This window comes from Terrapene carolina, unplaced genomic scaffold (genome assembly GCF_002925995.2).
Source record: "Terrapene carolina triunguis isolate 2854851 unplaced genomic scaffold, T_m_triunguis-2.0 Scaffold131, whole genome shotgun sequence".
Taxonomy (NCBI): domain Eukaryota; kingdom Metazoa; phylum Chordata; order Testudines; family Emydidae; genus Terrapene; species Terrapene triunguis.
Genome location: NW_020664482.1, coordinates 16,296,816 through 16,318,741, shown reverse-complemented (window position 1 = coordinate 16,318,741; position 21,926 = coordinate 16,296,816). Strand labels below are relative to the sequence as shown.

The 21,926-nt window shown below is 39.9% G+C and overlaps 1 protein-coding gene across 1 annotated transcript in view; it reads left to right on the top strand.

Annotated features, from left to right (window-relative positions):
• The window catches only part of SMARCA1 (SWI/SNF related, matrix associated, actin dependent regulator of chromatin, subfamily a, member 1), a 56,459-nt gene extending 35,365 nt beyond the window's left edge, over positions 1–21,094 (top strand). The window contains exons 18-23 of the mRNA XM_026652937.1: positions 1,304–1,426; positions 4,753–4,885; positions 6,814–6,932; positions 7,298–7,510; positions 19,069–19,179; positions 20,683–21,094. Coding sequence (XP_026508722.1) covers positions 1,304–1,426; positions 4,753–4,885; positions 6,814–6,932; positions 7,298–7,510; positions 19,069–19,179; positions 20,683–20,754 — 771 coding nt within the window. The 3' untranslated portion in view covers positions 20,755–21,094. The remainder of the gene's footprint in view (positions 1–1,303; positions 1,427–4,752; positions 4,886–6,813; positions 6,933–7,297; positions 7,511–19,068; positions 19,180–20,682) is intronic.
• The last annotated feature ends 832 nt before the right edge of the window (positions 21,095–21,926 follow it).

The window sequence follows — 21,926 nt, the reverse complement described above, 5'->3', positions numbered from 1 at the left end:
GATCTTACTTGTGTCAGGAAGGAGATTTTGTGCTGGCTTCAGACGTACTGGGGCACATTGGAGTGTTGCCGTGAGAAGGGAACAAGCCCCTGAGTCCACATGCGTGGATCCAATAGGTGGAAACTTTTTAATAGGTCGACAGGGTAGTAGATGCTGTTCTACCACATAGGCATGTTTTAAGAACTTCACCTGCATGCATGTAGAACTCCTTTTTGATACTGATGAGTATGGAGGGAAGAAACCCTTGCTTCCATGTTCAACAGTCACATTCAAATCAGTATGTGCTTTGGAATGTAATACACAGTACAGAGGTCACAAAATCCGAAACCTGCTGCAGTCTGGGCAGGGACATAAAAAGATACCTGCCTTGCTCTACCTAAATGCTGTAATCTCCTATCTTTAAATCAGCAAAATTTCTTTTTGTAAATAGGGTACAGTGTACATTTATATTGAGTACACCTCTGTTATACACAGTGGGGCAGACACGCAGCTGGTTTATATTGTCATAGTTCCACTGACTTGAATGGAAGTGTGACAATTTACACCAGCTGAGATCTGTTCCTTTCATTGTTTGCAGGTCAGGCCCAAGATGTGCTTGGCACAGGACCTGGCACTGTGCAAAGCAGACCTAATATTTTTCAGGATCAGGCCCTCTTGTGGGAGAGGGTTGAGCAATCACATTTTTTTAAAGACATTTGTCTCTTAGGCAACAATGGTGGAAAAAATAACGTTTAAATTGTTCTATTCACAGTGGAAAGATAATAGTTATAAAAGTCATTGTCTGTTTTAGTTCCTAATCACTGGAGAAATATACCTTTATCATTTTTATGGGATCTAACAGCACTTATCATAGAGAGGAATTGCTTCACCCTTAAGGAACTTAATTAACTTAGATCCTTTGGTTGCTTACCAGTGAGGTTTAACATTACACTTCAATGAAACAAGAGCCTGTAAGCCAAGAAAAAGCAAATGTCGATGAATGACTTATGATTTGAGAGAGACACCTTGCCTGAAAGGATAATATTTTCAACCTCAACATTTCTGTAAACTGTAAATCCAGCTGAAAAAAAATGTTCCAGTAGCTATGTGGCATGTTTTAATTTTTTTTTTCTACCAGTATATCAAGGCATCAGAAACATTTCCTTTTGTAACAAATGCTCAGTGGTGAGGACTGCATCAATCCTGTCAAATTTAACTTGTGTTTATAGAGTAAATTGTGAAGTGAGATTGATATGAGTATGTACAGTACCCTTAATAACACTGTTCTTTTACTCCTTGCTCATCCTGTTATTGCTGATCTCAGGTCCCTAGGAATCCTGACCTCCCAAATGCAGCTCAGGTACAAAAAGAGGAACAAAAGAAGATTGATGAGTCTGCACCTCATACTCCAGAAGAAACTGAAGAAAAAGAAAAGCTGCTCACACAAGTAAAATGATAAAAGTAGCTGAAGTATTTAGTGCCTAGCGTTTCATCAAAAGATGACTATTAAAATATACATGGAAGACTGCAGTGTGTTTATAAAAATGGCAGTTCACATTTTTCTATTGTATACAGTAAAACAAAACTATTAAAAGGTTATGAAAGTTAAAAAAACAACACATAGACAAAATGTTTAGGTGTAATGAAAAATATCCCTCCAGTCTAAATGCAGCGATGCTTTACCCTAAAGATATTTAAATGGAGCTTTGATTTATCCAGCCATCTTGTCAAGTGTATTTGACTAGAAATTCATCAGGTGTGGGAGAGGGAAAGGAGACTAAAGACTCAAGAAAGGAAACCAAATCCACAGAATAGGGAAGAGGAGAGAGGATAAGAGAAACTGGGTAAAGAGTGAGGAGAAAGAGAGTCCAAACTGATCATCAGATTAAGCAATGTAAGGACATTTTTAGCATGTTTTATATTTCTTTTAAACAAGTAATACACTTCCAAAGTGTGTGTGCTGTATATCTGTAATTCCAACTTGGGTTTCTGGTGGTATAAATAAAATCAGAATCCTTTGATATTGTAGCTTTTGTATCCCTATCAGGGGCGAAATCTGCCTTACTCAGTGCCTCTTTAGCCCTTACTGAAGCCAACGTGTCATTAAAATGTGTTTAGTTTTGCTTGATTAAATAGCAGGAAGGTACTTCAGGAATTTGATGCAGAGGTTTCTAGCTTTTAATCTGTTAACTTGATCTATGTGTTAGGTAGTATGCAGTAGTGATGCCATGAGTTAATATTTGAGTTTCAGCACGATATACAATATCTTTAGATACTTTCTAATTTCTGCACAGGACTAAATACCATGAGATTTTTATGTGACCTCTCTTAGAATCAGGGAGATGCCTGTGTTTTGGAAAAGATGGCCTTTGGTTCTCTTCCCTAGGATTTCTTGATGTAGTCCTATATTAAGGTCAGAAGGGACCATTCTGGTGATCTAGTTGACTTTCTACACAAGCTATAGGACTTCCATGAATTAATTACTGTTTGAAGTCCAGTAGCTGAGATTGAATTAGAGTATATTTGATAGTGAAGCATCCAATCTTGATTTTATAATGTTCAGTGATGGAGAATCCACCCCAACCCTTGGAATTTGTTCCAATGGTTAATTACCCTCACTATTAAAAAAAAAAAATTGCACTTTATTTCTAGTCTGCATTTGTCTATCTTCAATTTACAGCCATTGAATCTTGTTATACCTTTGTCTGCTGGATTGAAGATCTGTTGATCAAATTTCTGTTTCCCCCCATTATGTATATACTTCTGACAACCTCAAATGCATGTGGAAGGGGCTGTGTTTGAGTTAGAGGCTTTAGCTGTCATCTTCCATGGTTATCCCATTCTCAAATTGAATTTGCCTGTGATACATTATGTATTAAATTAAGGCCATCCTGCTTGTCTAATGTGCTCTTGATGAAATCAGTGGAAATATTTGTGTGAGTAAAAGAAGCTGGATTTGGCCCATAGAGGTTAACATATGTTACCCACTTCAGTTTTTTTTTTTTTTTTTTAAAAAAATATTTTTCCCCCCCCCCCCTCATTACATTTAAGGTAGAAAGTGTAACATTCTTTTAAAAACTACATAATAGACCAAGATTAGTTATTAACATACTTGAACCATGCTGTTATACAGATGCCGTCATATATACTATCTCTGAAAATACTGCACTCTGATCTTTGATCACAATCCCACAAACTGTGAGGTGTATTTTCCCCAAGTTTTTTGGGTCCTCAGGTCTCAATGGATTCTCCTATCCAACTGCCATTCTCTTGAATATCTGCAAGTGGTACCACAACTTATATAGTGGATACATTCCCAGTCCTGTGGGTTTCCAGTATGTTTCTATCCTACCCACTCTTACCAAAGATATTTTAAAAAAAAGTCACACAGGACAGGCAAATCTTATCACATGGCCAGATAAGACATGGTCTAAAATCTCATTCATCTTAACCAAACGCCATTGGATAGGTTTGGCTTCTGCAGGTACCTAACACTGTCATTGGATGAGACCAATTCCCTGATATCTGAATGCTGGTCCTGATGATTTAGCATATTAACAATTAATTATTGAGGAGGAGAATTTGTCTGAAAGAGTAGTAGTTGTATAATCTAGAAACCCTTCCTCTGTAGAGAAATGGACGTATTGTACCAAAGGTGCTGCAATCTAATGGACAGAGAAACCATGCTGCTTTAGTTGTTTGCAGTGTGTAGCTGTGTTGGTCCTGGGATATTCGAGAGACAAGGTGGGAGAGGTAATATCTTTTATTATTTATCTTTTACCTTCTTTTTTAGAAAAGAATTGCAAGGCCACAGTTTTTGTTTACTACTCACAACTTCATCAGGTACAGCAGGGTAAAAACGTATGCCTCTACTGATGTAGCCATCAGTACTAGCTTCATTGATTAAAAAAGAATCCTGTATTGTGATCATAGGACTGTTTTTATACAGATACCATTAAGTTTGTAGGCTGAGCCTGTTCACTTGGAGAATCCACAATTTTTATTACTTGGGAATGGTATCTCTCTGATTAAACAAGTGCAGGGCAGTACAAACCACTCTTCAGGCTTGTGTTTTTTTTGCTTATTCTTGATTCTTTTAGTTGCCTCTGTCCTAACAACCAGTGCATCATCTTGGATGATGATCTTGTGCACTGTATCTCATTTAGCTGTTTTGTAGTTTTGGTTCCATTTCTACAATGCATAACTGGCTTGCTGCTTGACAGTGCTATGGAGAGTTTCCATTTGATTGCATCATGTCAGAACAGAGATCTTTCCTTGGTACACTTTTGCTTCCATCCAGGTGTGTCTTATTCATACTTTGTAAGTATTCTAAATAAGTGCTATTACATTTAGTGTTTGGTTGGTTAGGTGACTTTCAAGGGCACCAGGACTGGTGCTCCCCAAACTCCTGTCATATTTTATTTGTTGCTTGTGCCTGTTGAAGTGTGAGCTAAATGAAAATCCATTAGGATGTGGATTGAGCTTGTTTCGTTGGAGAAATACCATTTACAGGTAAGAAAAAAAAGTTGTTCTTACTGATGCATGAGGGGTTATGCACAAAAATAACTCACTAGAGATTTTTATGACTGAGTAATAAACCCTGGATAATAGAAGTGTATGGAAATCCTGAAAGACCATTAACCACTCTAATTATTATGTGACACTGTACTGAAGCATTAACAATTTGAGCAAATGGTACATTCTAAGACAAAAGTTCTAGCAAAATATTTCCACCTGCACCTGATAGTGATGTCTTTATCTCTCTGCTTTCAGGGTTTTACAAACTGGAACAAAAGAGACTTCAATCAGTTTATTAAAGCTAATGAGAAATATGGACGCGATGATATAGATAATATTGCCCGTGAGGTGGAAGGAAAGTCACCAGAGGAAGTCATAGAGTATTCAGGTTTGTTAAATTCAAGTATATCTTTTAACAGTCATATCTATATAACACTTTTGTCATATGACTTTTGAAATTACAGGGTTCGGAGCTTGGAAGAATGTGAAAGGTTAAAAGAATGTGTTCCCTCTTAGAAAACATGAAGTCCTGGGGGGGATTATGCTGTGATTATGTATTCTTATTCTGCACTAGCTGATTTTTAGTTCATGACTTGCTTCATCTACATTTGACAGTGTCATTGTACAAGGGGCTGACTTGTTTATTTTTCAGTGTGGGACTCCAGTTTTCTTGGCAGTGATTATAGAGCTGACATTGCCTACTGTGGGTATATGGACATAATAGACAGCCAAATACAGCTCTGATGTAAACAAAGACTATTCTGTTGAAGCAAATTAAATTGTGCCCATTTACTTCAAGGTTGAATTTGGCCCACAGTCAGGACATTTTCGACGTTGGTGTAAGCAAAGTAGGTGCACATGTCAGAACTGGATGAAACAAACCAAAAAGAACAGATTATTTAATTTACACTATTAGTAGAATTACTCAACCCATACAATACATATGAATCAAACCAAACTATGATGCAAATATTCAATGAGCAAAGACACCCATATTATGAAATCTCAAAATAATCTGAGGGCCAGATCCATCCCTCGTGTAAGTCTCTTGAAGTCACTGGGTTACACCAGGGATGAATTCAACACGTAAACTTTCACATCTCAGTCCAGTCCAATACTAATATAGATGGATGTGATTTCTTTTTTATTCTATTCCGGGATTTTTCCTGGGTTTACATCCTGATCCTGCAAAGAAACATGCTTTATTTTGTGTAAAGTTAAGCACATGCACAATTCTTTGCGGGATTGGAGCCGTAACTTGAAGTAGCTTTCTGGATTTGTATAATAGCCATTAATAAAAATAAATATTTGTGGTATTAACATCAGAACCGGAGTGAATATGCAGTAGCAATAAGCAAACTGAGCGCTTTGAGGAAAATATAAATGCAGGTCAATGGCTCTGTGAAATTTTTCCTCAAAATGGCAATACCACATAAATTGATGTACTAAATTAGGCCCTCTGCTTGTGGCGAAGTACACAATAGTTTTTCAGAGTGGTAGCTGTGTTAGTCTGTATCAGCAAAAACAACAAGGAGTCCTTGTGGCACTTTAGAGACTAACAAATTTATTTGGGCATAAGCTTTCGTAGGCTAAAACCCACTTCATCGGACGCATGGACTGGAACATACAGTAGTGAGGTATAAATACACAGCATCTGAAAAGATGGGAGCTGCCTTACCAAGTGGGGGGTCAATAGTTTTTTACTTTATTTCCTTGAGCATCCCTCTATTCTATTGCACCAGACAACCTCTCCTAACATCTTATGTTTGAGTGTTCTTCCCATAGTCAAAGAAGGCTGGACTCGAGTCGCTCCAGAGCTTATTTAAATTGTTTTTGGGTCTGCGGATGTCACTTAGAGGACTCCAAGAATGAGTTGGTTTGCTTAGACCCTGCTGACCTAAGACAGAGCACAAGTGAAAGACCAAAAATTGATTCCTTCACATGGCAGAATGTTGCATTGTCACTAGACTACAAGTCTTGTCTTGTCTCCACTATTATTGATGTAATATGTACTCCCTTTAACTATACAGAGTTGTGCAGGATTTTATCCACACAGACCTCATTAAAGTAAATAAACTGAAGTCAGTGTAATTTGAGTTATTTGTAGCTCACCTCTAAAGATACTGATAAACACGAATGTGTCTTAATTTGTTTTTCACATAGCCTAGTGAAATAGTGTTTGGTAAATCTTCAAATATCACGAACAGAAAATTGGCATTGTTTAATATTACACTGTTGTTATGCTATAGAATTCTTCAATCAAACAAGGACATAATGAAAATATTATTTTACAGATTTAATGTTTTGTTCCTTTAGCTGTTTTTTGGGAACGTTGCAATGAACTGCAGGACATTGAGAGGATTATGGCTCAGATTGAACGAGGAGAGGCAAGAATCCAACGAAGGATCAGTATCAAGAAAGCTCTGGATGCCAAAGTAACAGTTGCAATTTTTGTTCTTTTAATTAGTCTTGCCATTAATTTTCTAGTACTAAATTCTGCCTGCTGTTATAGTTGGATGAAGTGTCTTTCAGTTCCCTTTAGAAAGAGAGCTGTTGGGAAGCGTTGGTATTTTCCACACCAAAGTTGGCTACTTTTCAGTGGGAGAGGAAGTGATCCCTGTGTATAGTTTGAATAGTGGTTTAAATTTATAAACCTTTTTGGTTGAAAAGCAGAATAAAAATATAAAATATTGTTTGTTGTCATAAACAACTCATACTGCTTGTAACAATGAAGTGATAAACCCTTAATTTAGTGTTGTACGTCCACCAATAAAAAGTCTTGTTTTTGTTTTGCATTCAGATTGCAAGGTATAAAGCCCCTTTTCATCAGCTGCGTATTCAGTATGGAACAAACAAAGGCAAAAACTACACAGAAGAAGAAGATAGATTCTTGATATGCATGTTACACAAGATGGGCTTTGACAAAGAAAATGTCTATGAAGAACTAAGGCAGTGTGTGCGCAATGCTCCCCAGTTCAGATTTGACTGGTTTATCAAATCGAGAACTGCTATGGTATGTTCAAGCATCAATTACATGAGGCTTAGATTTTTGTAGATAATGTTTTCTGTTTCTTTAAGCAGAATTATGTGGAATTTGGACCTGTACCAGAACACTGGAGTGAGGGAAACAATTAGGTATGAGAGTGGTCATTTTGGTCTATGTTCTCACCACCAGTTCCTAGCATAAGATGTGGTGGCCTTTTTCTCAGCACAGCTAAACAATGCTTTACAATGAAATTGAAACAAACAGATTACAAAACCTGGCAAGTCTGAGTCTCATGTCAGCCAAAGAGATTAATGCAAAGATAGACTGCCCTTACAAATCTGTTGTTTGCTCACTCCACACTAAAAATAAATAATCCAAACAGCGTGTCTGTAACTGGTCTTGAATTGAATCACTTTTCAGAATTAGCTGACAGGCTATCAAAAGATGAAGAGAATTTGATAAAATATAAAATAACATTTTAATTTTCTTTTACAATACTTTATCTCTTGTATTTATATTTCAGGACTAAAATGAGAAGTCTAGTAGCTGAGTGTTTCTACAAAAACCAGTTATTGTGGCAGGTGACTTAGTGTATGTTATAGTAGGTAAAACTTAAAATTAAAGAAGGATTCTCCTGTATAATGTAGTCATTTTAAAAGTCATGACACTTTACCTAGATCATATTACAGTAGACTATTTTGTGAACAGTTGGATCGTAAATAAGACACAGTACCAATTTGACTAAGGTATCAGTCAAATTAATACCTTGCATTTCAGCTGCATTCTTTCTTCAGTCTGGAGAATATAGCCATTCTAATGGAATTTATCCACTGACTAACTAGTAGCAATGCTAGGGGAAGACTTGCTGAGTACAAATATTAAAATACCCATCAACCTCAGAGTAGGACAGTATAATCTTCTTGTGCAACTGTAGTCTCGGTCCTGCAGTCTTCACTTGGGCACAACTGGCAATGACTTCAGCGAGAGGTTTACCTGAGTAAACATTGCAGGACAGAGCCCAATATAAAAAGAAAACATAACATTATTTTAGTGAAAAAGTGTTTGTTACAAAGATGAGGACACAACTTCTAAAATAATTTTCATATTTTAGTTGTTTGCAAAAAGAGCTTGGGAAGTTTGGACACAACAGTTCCTTTGTAACAGGCCATATTGTCCTTGGCACTAGTGTAGTTGTTAGGAGGGAGGGAGGAAGAAGTAAGGGATCACTGGTATCTATCCCCTCACAAAGGCTCCTTGAATTGAACCCTCCCCCTGCCCCCAAAAAAGGGGGGGGGGACAGGGAGCAGAGCTCCTTGATAACAGAGAAAGGAGCACATCACACAGTCTATGCCTGGCCACCATAGCCTGTTGTCCAAAGCAGATCAGTGACTAGATGCTACAAAATGGCCAGATGAGATTGGTACTGTTCCATATGCAAACCTGGATATTTCTTTTTTAACCTGTTGTTCTAGTGATCGCAAACCCAGCCTCCCATGTTCATGCAGCACCATCAGGGTTTATTTATTTATAAAATACCCATCCAGGGCTTTGAACACGGCTTTGAGCAGTACGTTTCAATAGGAAAAAGGCCATAAATGCCCCCGACTACTCCCACAGCTGCTTATAATTACACAGCAAAGATGGTCTGCTTGAGATACCAACTACCAGCAACATTTTCTATCCCTGTATTCCTCATCCCCTCAACCATCCCCCTCGCCCCTTGATTACCTTCCAAATCTGCCCTTATTAACTACTGGAAGCTACCATTTTTACTAACTTAAATTTCCTTTTCAGGTAGTGTTGGATTTTAAAACTATAAACATACAGGGTCACATCTATGGTATCTAATTTAGTCAGCTAAATTATTTCTACGTGCCTGTTAATCTCCTGTGGGTAAATTTATCAGGGTAAAGCATAGGCCAGAATGTCACAAGTTTTATTATATAGTAGTTGTTCTCCTGGCCACACAAGGGGGTGGAAATGTGGTGAGTGGTTAGAAATTGAGGGACCCAAAATGTAGTGAATATTTTGGTTTAAGTAGTCTTTTTCAAACTTAGTCTATTAAAATTAGTTTATTTATTAAGCTGATTATTCTACTATTATAATACTTACAGTAATGCATGAGTATACAGGCTATAAAGGAGTAGTAACAATACATAGTGAACACAGATAAAACCAGAGGTAATGTTTGGGCTGCAAGCCCCCTTCCAGTTACAGACTATTCATAACCTTCTAATATTTTTAAACTAAACCTTCTTAGAGGTAATTATTATTTTTAACGTTTATTACTTTCATTTTTCTTAATCTCTCAAAACTCTGTCAGACTCATGATGATATGCTTAGGGTTTCATTAGTGATGTAGTTTCTGTTTTGCATATGAAAATCCTGATTTTTGTTGAAGTGGTGGTGACGTTTATTTTATTTTGCATTTTATAGCCAAAACTTGTGTTAAATAGGGTAGGCAAGGCAGTTTAATTCTGAAAAGGACTTGTTATATATTGGTCCAAGAAAAACTTCACTGTATCTTACCAGCCACTAGATGTCTCTTGAATTCCATATAAACAGCCTAATTTTCCTCCATCTTCTCTTTCCTATTCATTTCCTTCTGAAGATTTCTCTTCAGAAAACAAATATAAATTCTACTGCATTTCTTTATTCCCTAAGCAGATGGCCTACCCAGGTTAAGCTCACAAACAGAGTGAGAGCTTCTATAAAACAATAGTTTTTCTTAACTGCATAAAGACTTATTTAAGTGTTCAGGATTAGTAATTATTATCTTGCTCTTTATTTTATTTGTGTTCATGCTTCAGGAATGGAAAATACCATGACCTACTGAATCATGGTTATTCTCACCAAGCCATAATTTGTGCCTGTTCTCTGAAACTTTTTTTCTGCATTTCTCCAGAGGAAGAGCTCTCTGCCAGTCCAAGACCTTTGGACTGACAGAGAGCCTGTTTTCTGTAAATATAGGAGATAGTCCAGACTTGTCCCCACAACTTCTGGCTTGACTATGCCCTTTTACTCTCATGATAGATTCTCTATCTTCAGTGGTGCAAACAGTGATGGTTCAGTGCTCCTCCTTTCTCTGTTGCAATCCTAGTTTTTGTAGCTATGACAAGAGCGAACAAAATTCTTTTTCCTCTTTCCAACCTGGACAAGAAATATCAAATGACCTTGAAAGAAATGACCAAGGGGCATTAGAGCCTTTCCCTCAAGACTTGACTCCCTGTAAGAAAAATACAGTATATGGATTATTCCATATTAGAGCGCATGAGGTTGAAGACAAAATTCATGATGGAGATTCTAGCTTCTAGTAGAAGCATCTAATATCCTGGCAGAAGCTTATCTGCATGGGCCAATCAGATTCTCCCATCAGCAATTTCTAAGGCCACATCTACACTACAAACTTTGGTCAATGCAAGTTACATCGGCATAAAGCTGTTGCAGTTAGTATATCTCTTTTGCACCTGCATACTTGGCTCCTTGTATTGGCACTGCATGTACTCACCAGGAGTGCTGTACTGATGCACAGTACAATGCAGTGCACCATGAGTAAGTATACCAATTTTCAACTTGCCATCGTCCAGCGCATTGTCTTTTTTGCAAAGTTTTGGCAACATATGGTGGGGGAGAAATGAGTCACGCAGGGGGTGCAACTATGTCCATCCCATAATGTCATCTATGTACCATAATTTTCTTGCCTTTAAAAAAAATTCCGAATGGCCGTCTTCGCTGTCAGAAACATGAAGCCTGCACAGCTCGGCACTATTGTCATAAACGTTGCAAACACAGGACGCACGATCCTCCAGTATTTGAAGAGGCGTAAGAAGAACTGAATCAGTGGGGAACCTGAGGATTTCTTGGAGGGCAGATTGCTGTGGGACATAGTGAGAGTCAATTCAAGGTTGGTTGGTGGGATTCACTGAGCAGCTGCAGATGGAGTGCTGCTTCTGGGCCCGAGAAACGAGCGCTGACTGGTGGGATTGTATTGTGATGCAGGCTTGGGATGACTAGCAGTGGCTGCAGAACTTTCAGATGCGCAAGGCTACATTCCTGGATCTATCTGTCGGAGCTCACCCCATCCCTCCAGCGCAGGGACACCAGGATGAGAGCTGCACTGCCAGTGGAGAAGCCAGTAACGATTGCACAGTGGAAACTTGCAATGCCAGATTGCTATTGGTCAGTGGAAAATCAAATTGGAGTTGGATATTCCACTGCTGGGGCCATTGCCATGCAAGTGTGTCTCCTGCTATGCAGGACTGTGACTCAGCAATGTGCAGGACGTAGTAGTTGGATTTGCAGCAATGCGGTTCCTGAATTGTGGTGGAGCAATAGATGGCATACATATCCCTATTTTGGCATTAGACAACCTTGCCCCACGTAGTGCATCAACACAAAGGGCTACTTTTCTATGGTTATGCAGGCGTTGATACACTGGGGACACTTCACCAACATTGGTGTTGGCTGGTCAGGGAAGATACCTGACACTTGCATCTTTAAGAACAGAGGAATGTTCAGAAAACTACAAGCAGAGACTTTCTTTCATGACTCATGAATTACTATTGGTGATGTTGAAGTGCCAATAGTGAACCTGGGGGGACCCCTTGCTCCCCTGGCTCATGAAGCTATACACCAGACACCTAACAGCACCAAGGAAAGATTCAGCTACCCTCTCACCAGAGGCAGAATGACAGTTAAATGTGCTTTTTGGTAGATGCTGGTGGTGTTTACTCACAAGACTGGATCTCAGTGGGGAAAAAATCCCAATAGTTGTAGCTGCCTGTTATAATATCCCTGAAGCAAAGGGGGGAACAAGCTGCTGCAGGAGTGGAGATGGAGTGGCTGTCTACTGAGTTTGAAAAGCCAGACACCAGGGCTATTAGAAGCACTAACACAGAGCTATCTGTCTCAGGTAGGCTTTGAAAAAGCTCTTTAACGGTGAGCCACAGTAATGTGTTCTGATAGACTGTGCTCTACCTGGCCCAGCTATTTTGGGGCCTATTAGGAATTTGTGTGGTGCTATGTATGAATATAACACTGTCAATGCACCTATTAATTTTGTGGTGTTAGCTACACACTTATGCTTATTATGCTGTCATTGATCCTATGAGTTGTCACACTATATATTAAGGAGTCAGTGGGTGCTTTCAAAACTGCTAGGCACCCTGCAGCATCTGTTGTGAATTAATAAAGATGAATGATTTTCCAAATAGTAGAATTTTATTCGGTAACAAAATGAGTGCAAAGAAAAATCTGTGCAGTTTAAAAAGTTAATAAATGACTGGAACAGAACTTAACAAGGGGAAAGAACTCTTTTATGTACATTTTACATACAGTGACCTGTGAAAGCCACAGGTTCGTTATGTGTATTACTTCTGGGGGAATTTTGTGCCAAAAAGTCGTAAAATTCTGTGCACGGTATTTTAAAATTCTGCATATTTTATTTGTCAAAATAACACAATATAATCACACCAATTTTAATTATTTTGGTAATTTATTTCAAAATACCCTGTCAGCAAGTAGGTCTGTAACCACACAGACAACAACAAAGATTCAGGAAATGTGTTTTGACAAATACATTCCTTACTAGGCATCTTAATACAGAACTTTAAGTAATTTAAACTACAGTGCAGAAACTTATTTCCTGCACCCCTCAGAAGCAGTGCAAAGGCTTGGGGGGACTCGGGTAATGGAGGAGCTGAGGGAGAGGGAAGTAATTGCTGGGAAGGAGACTGGATGTGAACATGGAGGGTTGTTGGATGGGAAAGGTATGGAACAGGTGTGTGTTTTGGGTTTTTTTTGGGGGGGGGGGGGGGGGGTTGGTTAGGGGGCCTCCCCCATGCAGACCCTGGCTGACCCCTAGCCTCTCTCATTTAGTCAGGCACATCTGCCCCATCCCCATGTGTCCCTGCACCACCCTGTCCTTATGTGGCTCTGTGCCCCCACTCAGCCACCCTCCTGCCCCCGTCCCCATGTGTTCCTGTGCCCCCACTTGGCCACCTGCCTCCAGTAGCTGAGAGGGCAGCAACTTATACCCTTCATTCTGTCCTTTCCACAGGACCTGTTGGGTGGGTGTGAAGCAGTGGAGGCAGCTGAGTCCCTTTTCTTCTCTTGAATAGGTGGAAGAAGATGCACACATGGAAGGATACCTTCCCTGCACAGATTGGGTGGGAGGGAACAAGCGCCCAACCCAAGTATTTTGAATCCGTGGTAGGGCCTGATGCTACTGGCCAACCTGCCACTGATTACAGTGGTGTTAGGTTGGGAAAATAGTGCTGAATGCTGTTTTTTAAAGTCTCCCTCTCTCTCCTTTAGCATTTTAACTTGACCGTCTCAACAGAAACCCACCTCCTTGGAGCCAGGGACGATTATACATAACTTAGACCATCTATGAGATTGCTATAAATAACAGGATTCTGGAGCCGTGAAGGTGGCATAAGCCACACCCCCAATTGTGCTGAGGGTTTGTTTTATGGATAGAAGTGAGAGGCAGCTCACCCTCCCTTATGTGCACATCTGGAAACTCTGGGAGGGATTTATGCCTATTTGAGTGTAAATGTTCTAGAAGCTCCCTCTGGGGAGCGTAGCCCAATGTTGAACATTTACTCACAGTTGCACCAATGGCACAACGTAGCCCAAAGATAGCACGTAACAAAGAACTGGTGGTCAGAAGATTTTTCTTCTGATTGTATGAATTCTGGTGGTTTTTTTTTACATATCTTTCTAGTCAAATATTTAATTCCCCCCCCTTGTAACCTTTATATATGAACAGTTTATACTAAGTAAATCTTTGTGTTTGATACCCACAAAGTAGAAGTGATTAAATGGTAACAATTTAACGTTGGCAGCTCAGTAGACTGTAACTCTTTTCATTGCAGTATCAAAGAGGGTAGAAGTCCAAATGAAGTGATTCCCCCTTGGGATTATGAACATTGCTTTGAAGTATCCCACTTCAATGCAGTTCTTAGCAGGAGCTTGATTCAATGTCTGACGTTGAGGTTGTACCGTCTGTTAAAGTCAGGTTGAGGCACACAAATGTGGTATGCAATTCCTTTGCCCTTTGTCATTCACCTGACCCTGACTTTCATAGAGAAGTTATTCAGACCTTCTGTCACTCAGACTTAGGCAGTCTTAGTGTCTAGGATTTTCAGTGCACAGGAAATGTAATGTGAAGTCTTTAATCTCTTTGAATAAGTCTCCCAAGTTTACTGATATTTTCTGTGCTTGTTGTATTGCAGCTTTATGACTACTGATTGATATAGAAAGGGGGGTATTGCTTATATTAATAGTGACCCATCTACTACAAAAAGTTCAAAAAGTAGTGCTCAGTCCAAGCATAATGGCATGCACTGAAGTTGGCATAGTCTTTTTAAGTTTCCTATTGTCTGTACATGTTTAAAAGATTATTTAGCTGCCTTTTCTAGATAGACTGAAGAAATTGCAAAAGAGGCTATGTGACAGAAAAAGTACTATAAGTGGTCCAAACCCCTTCCCAAATGCTTATCTTCATGTATTTCCTACCTGATAATTGAGTTTGTTCAATAAAAGCCATGTGCACAGGTCTGCAGACTCCAGTTAGTTCTGCCATATGAGAGCAGTAAGGCAATGTAGTATCATGGCATACTTTTAAAAATAACTCCAAATACCTACATAGATACTGCATTGCAGAAAGATTCCCAGATCGGTAGATCTATTTTGTGTACATTATTTCTAAGATGAGGCTTCAGTTCTTTTCCCATTTTTCCTGTTTTGTATTTAAAAATTGTGAATGAATGTAATGCCCTCAAAATGAGGGATTCATCATGCTGGTTTGAGGCAGGCATAGCATGGGCAGGACTGTGCATAATTACCCATAGCTTAAATCCCCACTCCCCAGATATACCATACCATTGCAATTCCACTCCTGTGCCAGTCATGTAAAATCTAGCAGTTTAGTGATATGAACATCCAGAGATTTGACTAATAAACTTTCACTCTTAATCTAAGTTCAGACTTGAATCCAGGTCCTCAGATGTGAAGGGTTACTGGGCTAATGTACAGTGCCCTGTAGCTCCTTTGCTTTTTCTTAATCTTTTTTATCCTTATGTAGTATTGAATATTGCCATGTTATCTATTTTATTCAGTTTAAGTTATTTAGAAACTATTTTGTATTATTTTAATGATAAAATGTTTTGTGATCATTTCCCACTTAAAAATTGTCTTTTACTGGATTTCATAATTTCACTGGAGGTGGTGCATTTTTTCATTCATATTATCGGTTCAGGCTTTAATCAGATATAAAGCCAAAAAGTCCTTTTTAGAAAGACATCTTTTTAGTTCTATAGTCTCCAAGAGTGTGAATCAGTGGAGGCTATATGCATCATAGGGAAATTGACACTATCTGTAGTTGAAATTGTAGGATAGTGGTATCCACCCACCCCCATGTCCCTTGAGAGCTGGGTTGTTTTCCTATGTTTAGAATAGTTAGCACAATAATCTGCAGCTTCTTTTCAATTGTATAAACCACTGGAGGTAATTTGCATTGCTGTATATGAGGACTTTGAGAAAGTACTAGTTTCTGCAGGAGGTAATGAGATTCCTCTCCCCAACCCCACCAAATGATTGATAAACAGATGAATAAGCAGTAACTACTTTCGGTGCACACAGGATCCAGTCACTGCTCCTCTGTGAGGAACGAAAGCTGACCAGCAGCACTCTTCTTAGGAGAATCTTTTTGCTTCAGAAGATACCACCAAGTACAGAGAACCTTCCTCCACCAGAAAAATAGGAGGGTTGTTACAAATTGCTCTGTCTAAAATGGCCATCTATTGGATACAGAAGGCCTTGGGAAGTACTGGGAGCCAGAATGCTGCTGCAGAGGCTAAAATGGGGGGTTTCCCTCCCTATTTCATAAATCAGCAGGCTTCCACAAACTTCTGACAGTATCCACAGGAAAAAGGTAAAACCCTCAGTGTTGGCTGCTTCACATTCTGATACCACAGATATACTCAAATGTTGCTGGCCTCTCTTCTGCCATCTGACCTTATCCCTTGTTGCCTTGCATCTGGAGCTGGCAAGCTACCTCAACAAGATCTTCAGTGAAGCCATTTCCTCTGCAGTTGCTATTGGCCTCGGCCCCCTTCTGCTCAGCCTGACCACAGAAATCAGTTCCCCTGTAGACACAGGAAGGACAAAAAACAGTTCTTCACCATAGGAAATGCCCTGTTCTTATGTTAAGAAACTTGACGGGCTGCCTTCTCCCTTTCCATGGAGTGGCTGCCTTCAGGAACTCTGTTCTGAACATTGGGTTATCAGTCTCCCATTCAGGGAGGCAGATTTTCTGCTGGTGATATGAAAACCCCCCCACAGTAAATATTAAAACTAAAAGTAAAGCCAAGCAAGACTCTTTTAGGCTTTGTCAGAAGATCATATATAATTTTTTTAAAGCTAATTCTTGTGGGTCTATGTATTACATTAATTACTAATTGGGCCGGGAAGATCTTTGGGAGGCCTGTATTTCAGCACATGCAAACCTCTGATTGTCCCTTACCCCACTTATTCATTGGGGGCAGAATGACCTCTTTCACCCCACCTTTTTTTTTTTGAGTGGGAAATCGAGACATCAGAGAATAGATTATTTCCGTCGTTAGTATAGAATTTCTCTCTCCTCTGTGAAGCTTAAGAAATGTTTTTTCACTTTATCTGTCGGATTCTTCCCTGTCCCCCACAAATGCAATAAACAAGAGCATCCAGCTCCTCCGAGAAAGACAAAAAATACCTGTCTACACTATTTTTAGTGCCAAAGCGTTCAAGAGGCTTCAGGGCAGTCTTACATCTCAAATGGCTAAACTGCTTTTAGAAGAACAAACAATTCCATTTAGAATAGCTTGAGTCTGAGTAGCAGCTGTAAAAAAGGGAGCTTTTTTTTAGCATCCATAGGTCTTCTAGACACATCTCCATATACCCATGCCTCATATCTTTTTTTGTGTTTGATAGTTCTGATCCACAACCAGTGCATTTTTGTACAGAGACCATCCTTTCAGTCTTGCCACAGCTCTGTGAATTTAAAAGATTCTAACCAAAGTAGCAGCTACCATCCATAAGGATTCAAGGGGTTCATGGTGTGTTATATTTAGATAATTGGCTGGTAAAATCTAAATCTCTGATGAAAGCCCAGATTGAGGCTGTGTGCGCTCTCCGGGTTTACTGTTGCAGTAAACTGACTTTACTGTCTCAAATCTTCACATGAGTGCTGTAGATCTATCTGGGAGCTCAGTTCAGTACTGGAGAAGGCTATGTGCATTGTCTACAGAAAGCTTTAGAAAATTTGCAGTAACAATCAGAATGTTCTTTGATAGACAGGAGACTAAATCAGATAAATCTTTAGCTATTTGGCTTAATTGCTCCTTTTGCTAAATTTAGTACATTGGTCCTAGCTTAGTGAATCTTTGCTTTTTCTCTCCACTTTCACACTGAAACCAAAACTTGGCTTTGCAGGAGAACCTAGCTTTCCATTCCAGGGAATGTCAGAAAATCTCTGGTGTGAGTCGTCCTCTCTTCCTCTAGGAAGTTTCACTAACAGATCACAATTTGACCTTGTAACCCAGTATCTTTTGTATGGGGAACCCTCATGAACCAGATGTTTGCGCAGGTCAAGGGGCCAAAGAGAAACTAACACTTTGATCTGTAAAATGGGGATAATAATGCTTGCTTTTCCCCACGCTTTGGCTATTTAGACTGTAATCTCTTGCCACAACAGCCCCCTCCTTACTTCACTTAACAAGCTGGCTTTCCTGTCTCTTACCATATCACCTCACCTTCAAAAACCTACATACATAATTCCCTCATTCCTGCATCTTTCAGCTCATGTCATGTTTTTCATAAGTTTGGAACAGTGTCTTGCTTCCTATCTTGGAAGCCCCCAATCAAATCTTCCATCTTAACCCTCCTTGGAACCATTTCTGTTATGAATCCTTCATTCCTTTCTCCTCTTACCAGAAATCTCTTCGCTGTTATAAATGACGTCCTGTTTCTTGTCTCCTGTTTACCTTCTCTGTTTTAAACTGTAAGCCCTTAAGAGCAGGGGACACGGTGTCATATAAACTTATTACATAAACTTTTTAATAATAATCAATTAGTACTCCTGCTCAGATATTCTACCACTGCTTAATGTCAGTTAATATTTTTCATTTCATAACCCCTTGTGCTAATGCTTACAGAGCACCGCAAGAAACGGCCAAATTCATGTATGTGAGACGCATAGGGACACATTACTTCTTTGGTATCTATAGAAATACTGTTCAAATCACAACCATGACCAGCACCTTTTTCTGTATCTAGATGCTTTTAAATAAACAATAAAGGGTCAGGGTATCAAAACTGCTCACTCCCATTTAGGCACTTAAATGAAGTGGCCAGATATTCAAGAATGCTCAGGACCCAACAACTCCCATAATTTTTGATGGGACCTGAGCACTTCGGATAATCTGGTTCATATTGTTGGAATCGAGCACCTTTGAAAATGTCTCAGGATGGTTTGAAATCCTTAGTGACTTTCAGTGTATATAGTGATGCAGAATTTAATGTTTGATTATTACCCTTCTTAGGAATTCCAAAGACGCTGCAATACTCTCATATCATTGATAGAAAAAGAAAATATGGAAATTGAGGAAAAAGAGAGAGCTGAAAAGAAGAAAAGGGGAACAAAAGTTCCAGCGGTAAATTTATTAGCATTTACTTACCTCTTAATGGGGCATGATTCAACATTTTATTGATTTGTCTAGTTAAAATGAAGTGCAAAGTAAGGTAATTGTAACCTCCGATTTCTTCAAAACGAAAGTTTTAGTTGGCCGAGAAAGAGATTACATGCATACCATAGGTGTCCATCTCTGTCTCCCTGGAGATGTCGGTAATAACTCTCTTGAAGATCAGAACTTCAACTCTTTGATTCCCTTTAAAGGGTTTCCATATAGGTAGCATAGAGATACCTGTCTTCTGAGTGTGATGAATTCCTTGAGAAAATATTCCCCCTCCCGACACCCCAACAAGATGTAAGTAGATAGTGTTACATAAACTTTAACCTCACATTGTTATCCAGCCTCTAAAACAGCGTTTTTCAAACTTTGGGTCTCGACCCAGTTCTCGGTCGCAGCATGTCAGGCACTGGGTCGCTCTGGTCAGCACCGCCGATCGGGATATTAAAAGTCCCATCAGCAGTACTGACCAGCTAAGGCAGGCTAGTGCCTACCTGTTTCGACACCGCGCTGCGGCCAGGAAGCAGCCAGCAGCAGGTCCGTCTTATAGGCGGGGGGCCACAGGGCTCTGCGCGCTACCCCCGCCCCGAGCACAGACTCCACACTCCCACGGGGGAGGGGAAGCGGTGCCTGTGGGCAAGAGTTGTGCAAAGCCGCTTGCATGCCTCTGCCAAGGAGCCAGACTTGCTGCTGGCCACTTCCAGGGCGCAGCGCGGTCCACGGTGCCAGGACAGGCGGGAAGCCTGCCTCTGCACTGCTGACCGGGAGCCGCCGGAGGTAAGTCTGCGCCCCAACCCCATGCCCTAATCCCTTGCCACAACCCTGAGCCCCCCAAAACCTGGAACCCCTTCCTGCACCCCAACCCCTCAGCCCCACCCCACAGTGTGCATCCCCAGCTCAGAGCCCCCCCAAACCCAGAGCCCCTCATTCCTGGCCCCACCCCCACACCCCAACCCTCTGCCCCAGCCCTGAGCCCCTTCCACACCCCAAACCACTCATCCCCGCTCCGTTGGGTCACGGGCATCAACAATTTTCTTCAACTGGGTCCCCAGAAAAAATGTTTGAAAACCACTGCTCTAAAATACTAGTTACTGGAGGAAGATACTTGATGAGTAATGAATTAAATAGTTCTTCAGATGAATTAAATAGAACAAGCAAAGCCACATACACAAACCAGGGGCCTAATCCTGCTACCTTTGTTCATGATGTGTAATACTGAACCAATAAAACTCTTTGTGGGGTAAGATACTGCTGATCATGAAAAAGTGTGGCACAGTCAGGCCCTTGTGCTTATTTTAACTTTAACTTTTTTTCAGGGGGTTCTCTTTTGCCCTCTGTTGTGCACTATGAATATGAATGGTTGAAATATACATTGCATAGTAAATTAGAACCTCTGTCTTCAGATTGAATAGTCATGTCCTTCATATTTTTCAACATTTGAAAAACTGTTTGTTTTTGTTTCTTTAGTCACAGAAAAGAAAAGCAGATTCAGCAACAGAGAGCTCTGGGAAGAAGGATGCTAAGAAAGTGAAGTCGTAAAGTGGAGAAACTGAATGCTAAATATAAAACTGCCAGTTTTTCTTTCTATCTACAAATGTTAATTGCCAGCTTCTGTGTTCATGGTACTCTCAGAAAAATCTCATGGTTTAATTTTTGCAAATTTTGTATATTATACAATGCCTTTCTTTACTTAAATAATGTGTAGCTTTATATTTTATGCATTCCAGTACGTTAGTGCTGTGGCTTTCAACCTGTGGTCCGCAGCCCCTTGGGGTCTCCAGACTAAGGGGTCTTTGAAAGGTTGTCGTTACCATAGAACAGTGGTTTTCAATCTGTGGTCCACGGAGCTCGGGGGGGGGAAGCAGATTTCCAAAGGGGTCCGCACCTCCATTCGAAATTTTTTAGGGGTCCGCAAATGAAAAAAGGTTGAAAACCACTGCTTTAGTGTATCGTATTTTGTGAACATGTCTTCAGCAAAATTCACTCAGTCCTTGTTCTTTGAAGCTCGTGCTGAGCTTTTAGCTTTTATATGTTTTATATGCTGCTGCTTTAAAAGAGAACCTAGATTCTATAGCTGTATTGTTGTTTCATACTTTAAATTTATATGGCTGTGGGAAATTAAAGTGATTTGAGGAGAAATATACTCTTACCCTTTTTGTTTGTTTGTTTTGCGTTGTGTATCAGCTCTACCTGCTCTGTAGTATGTGAACATTAGCGTAACAACTGGTCAGCCAGATACTTGTTTCTGAAGTATTAGGATAGGATCAAGATATGGAGCAGGAAAAAGGATAAAAACTAGCATTTATGCTTGCTGTCAACATTACATTTAAATTGTTGTCTGAAATATTTAGGAGGGAAGATATGGCAGAAAAATATCTGTAAAAAATATTTTTCTGTGTGCTCAGGCCCTGATTCAGCAAGGTACTTAAGAGCATGCATAACTTTAAGCATGTGAGTAATCCCACAGATTCCTGTGGGACTACAAGCATGCTTATGTGCGTTGCTGGATCAGGGTCTATTGCAGTAATTCTTTTCTACTAAGCTGTACTGGTTACTACATTAAGGACTTGTTCAGGAATGAAGTAACTCAGCTGCATGTTGGTGGGCTGGTTTGCTGTCCAGCTGCAGAATCAAGCTGACAAATCCTGTTTATGATAAAACAGTTGCTTGCGCCCTCTACCCTAGTTTCAACACATCAGGCACAAGGAAAC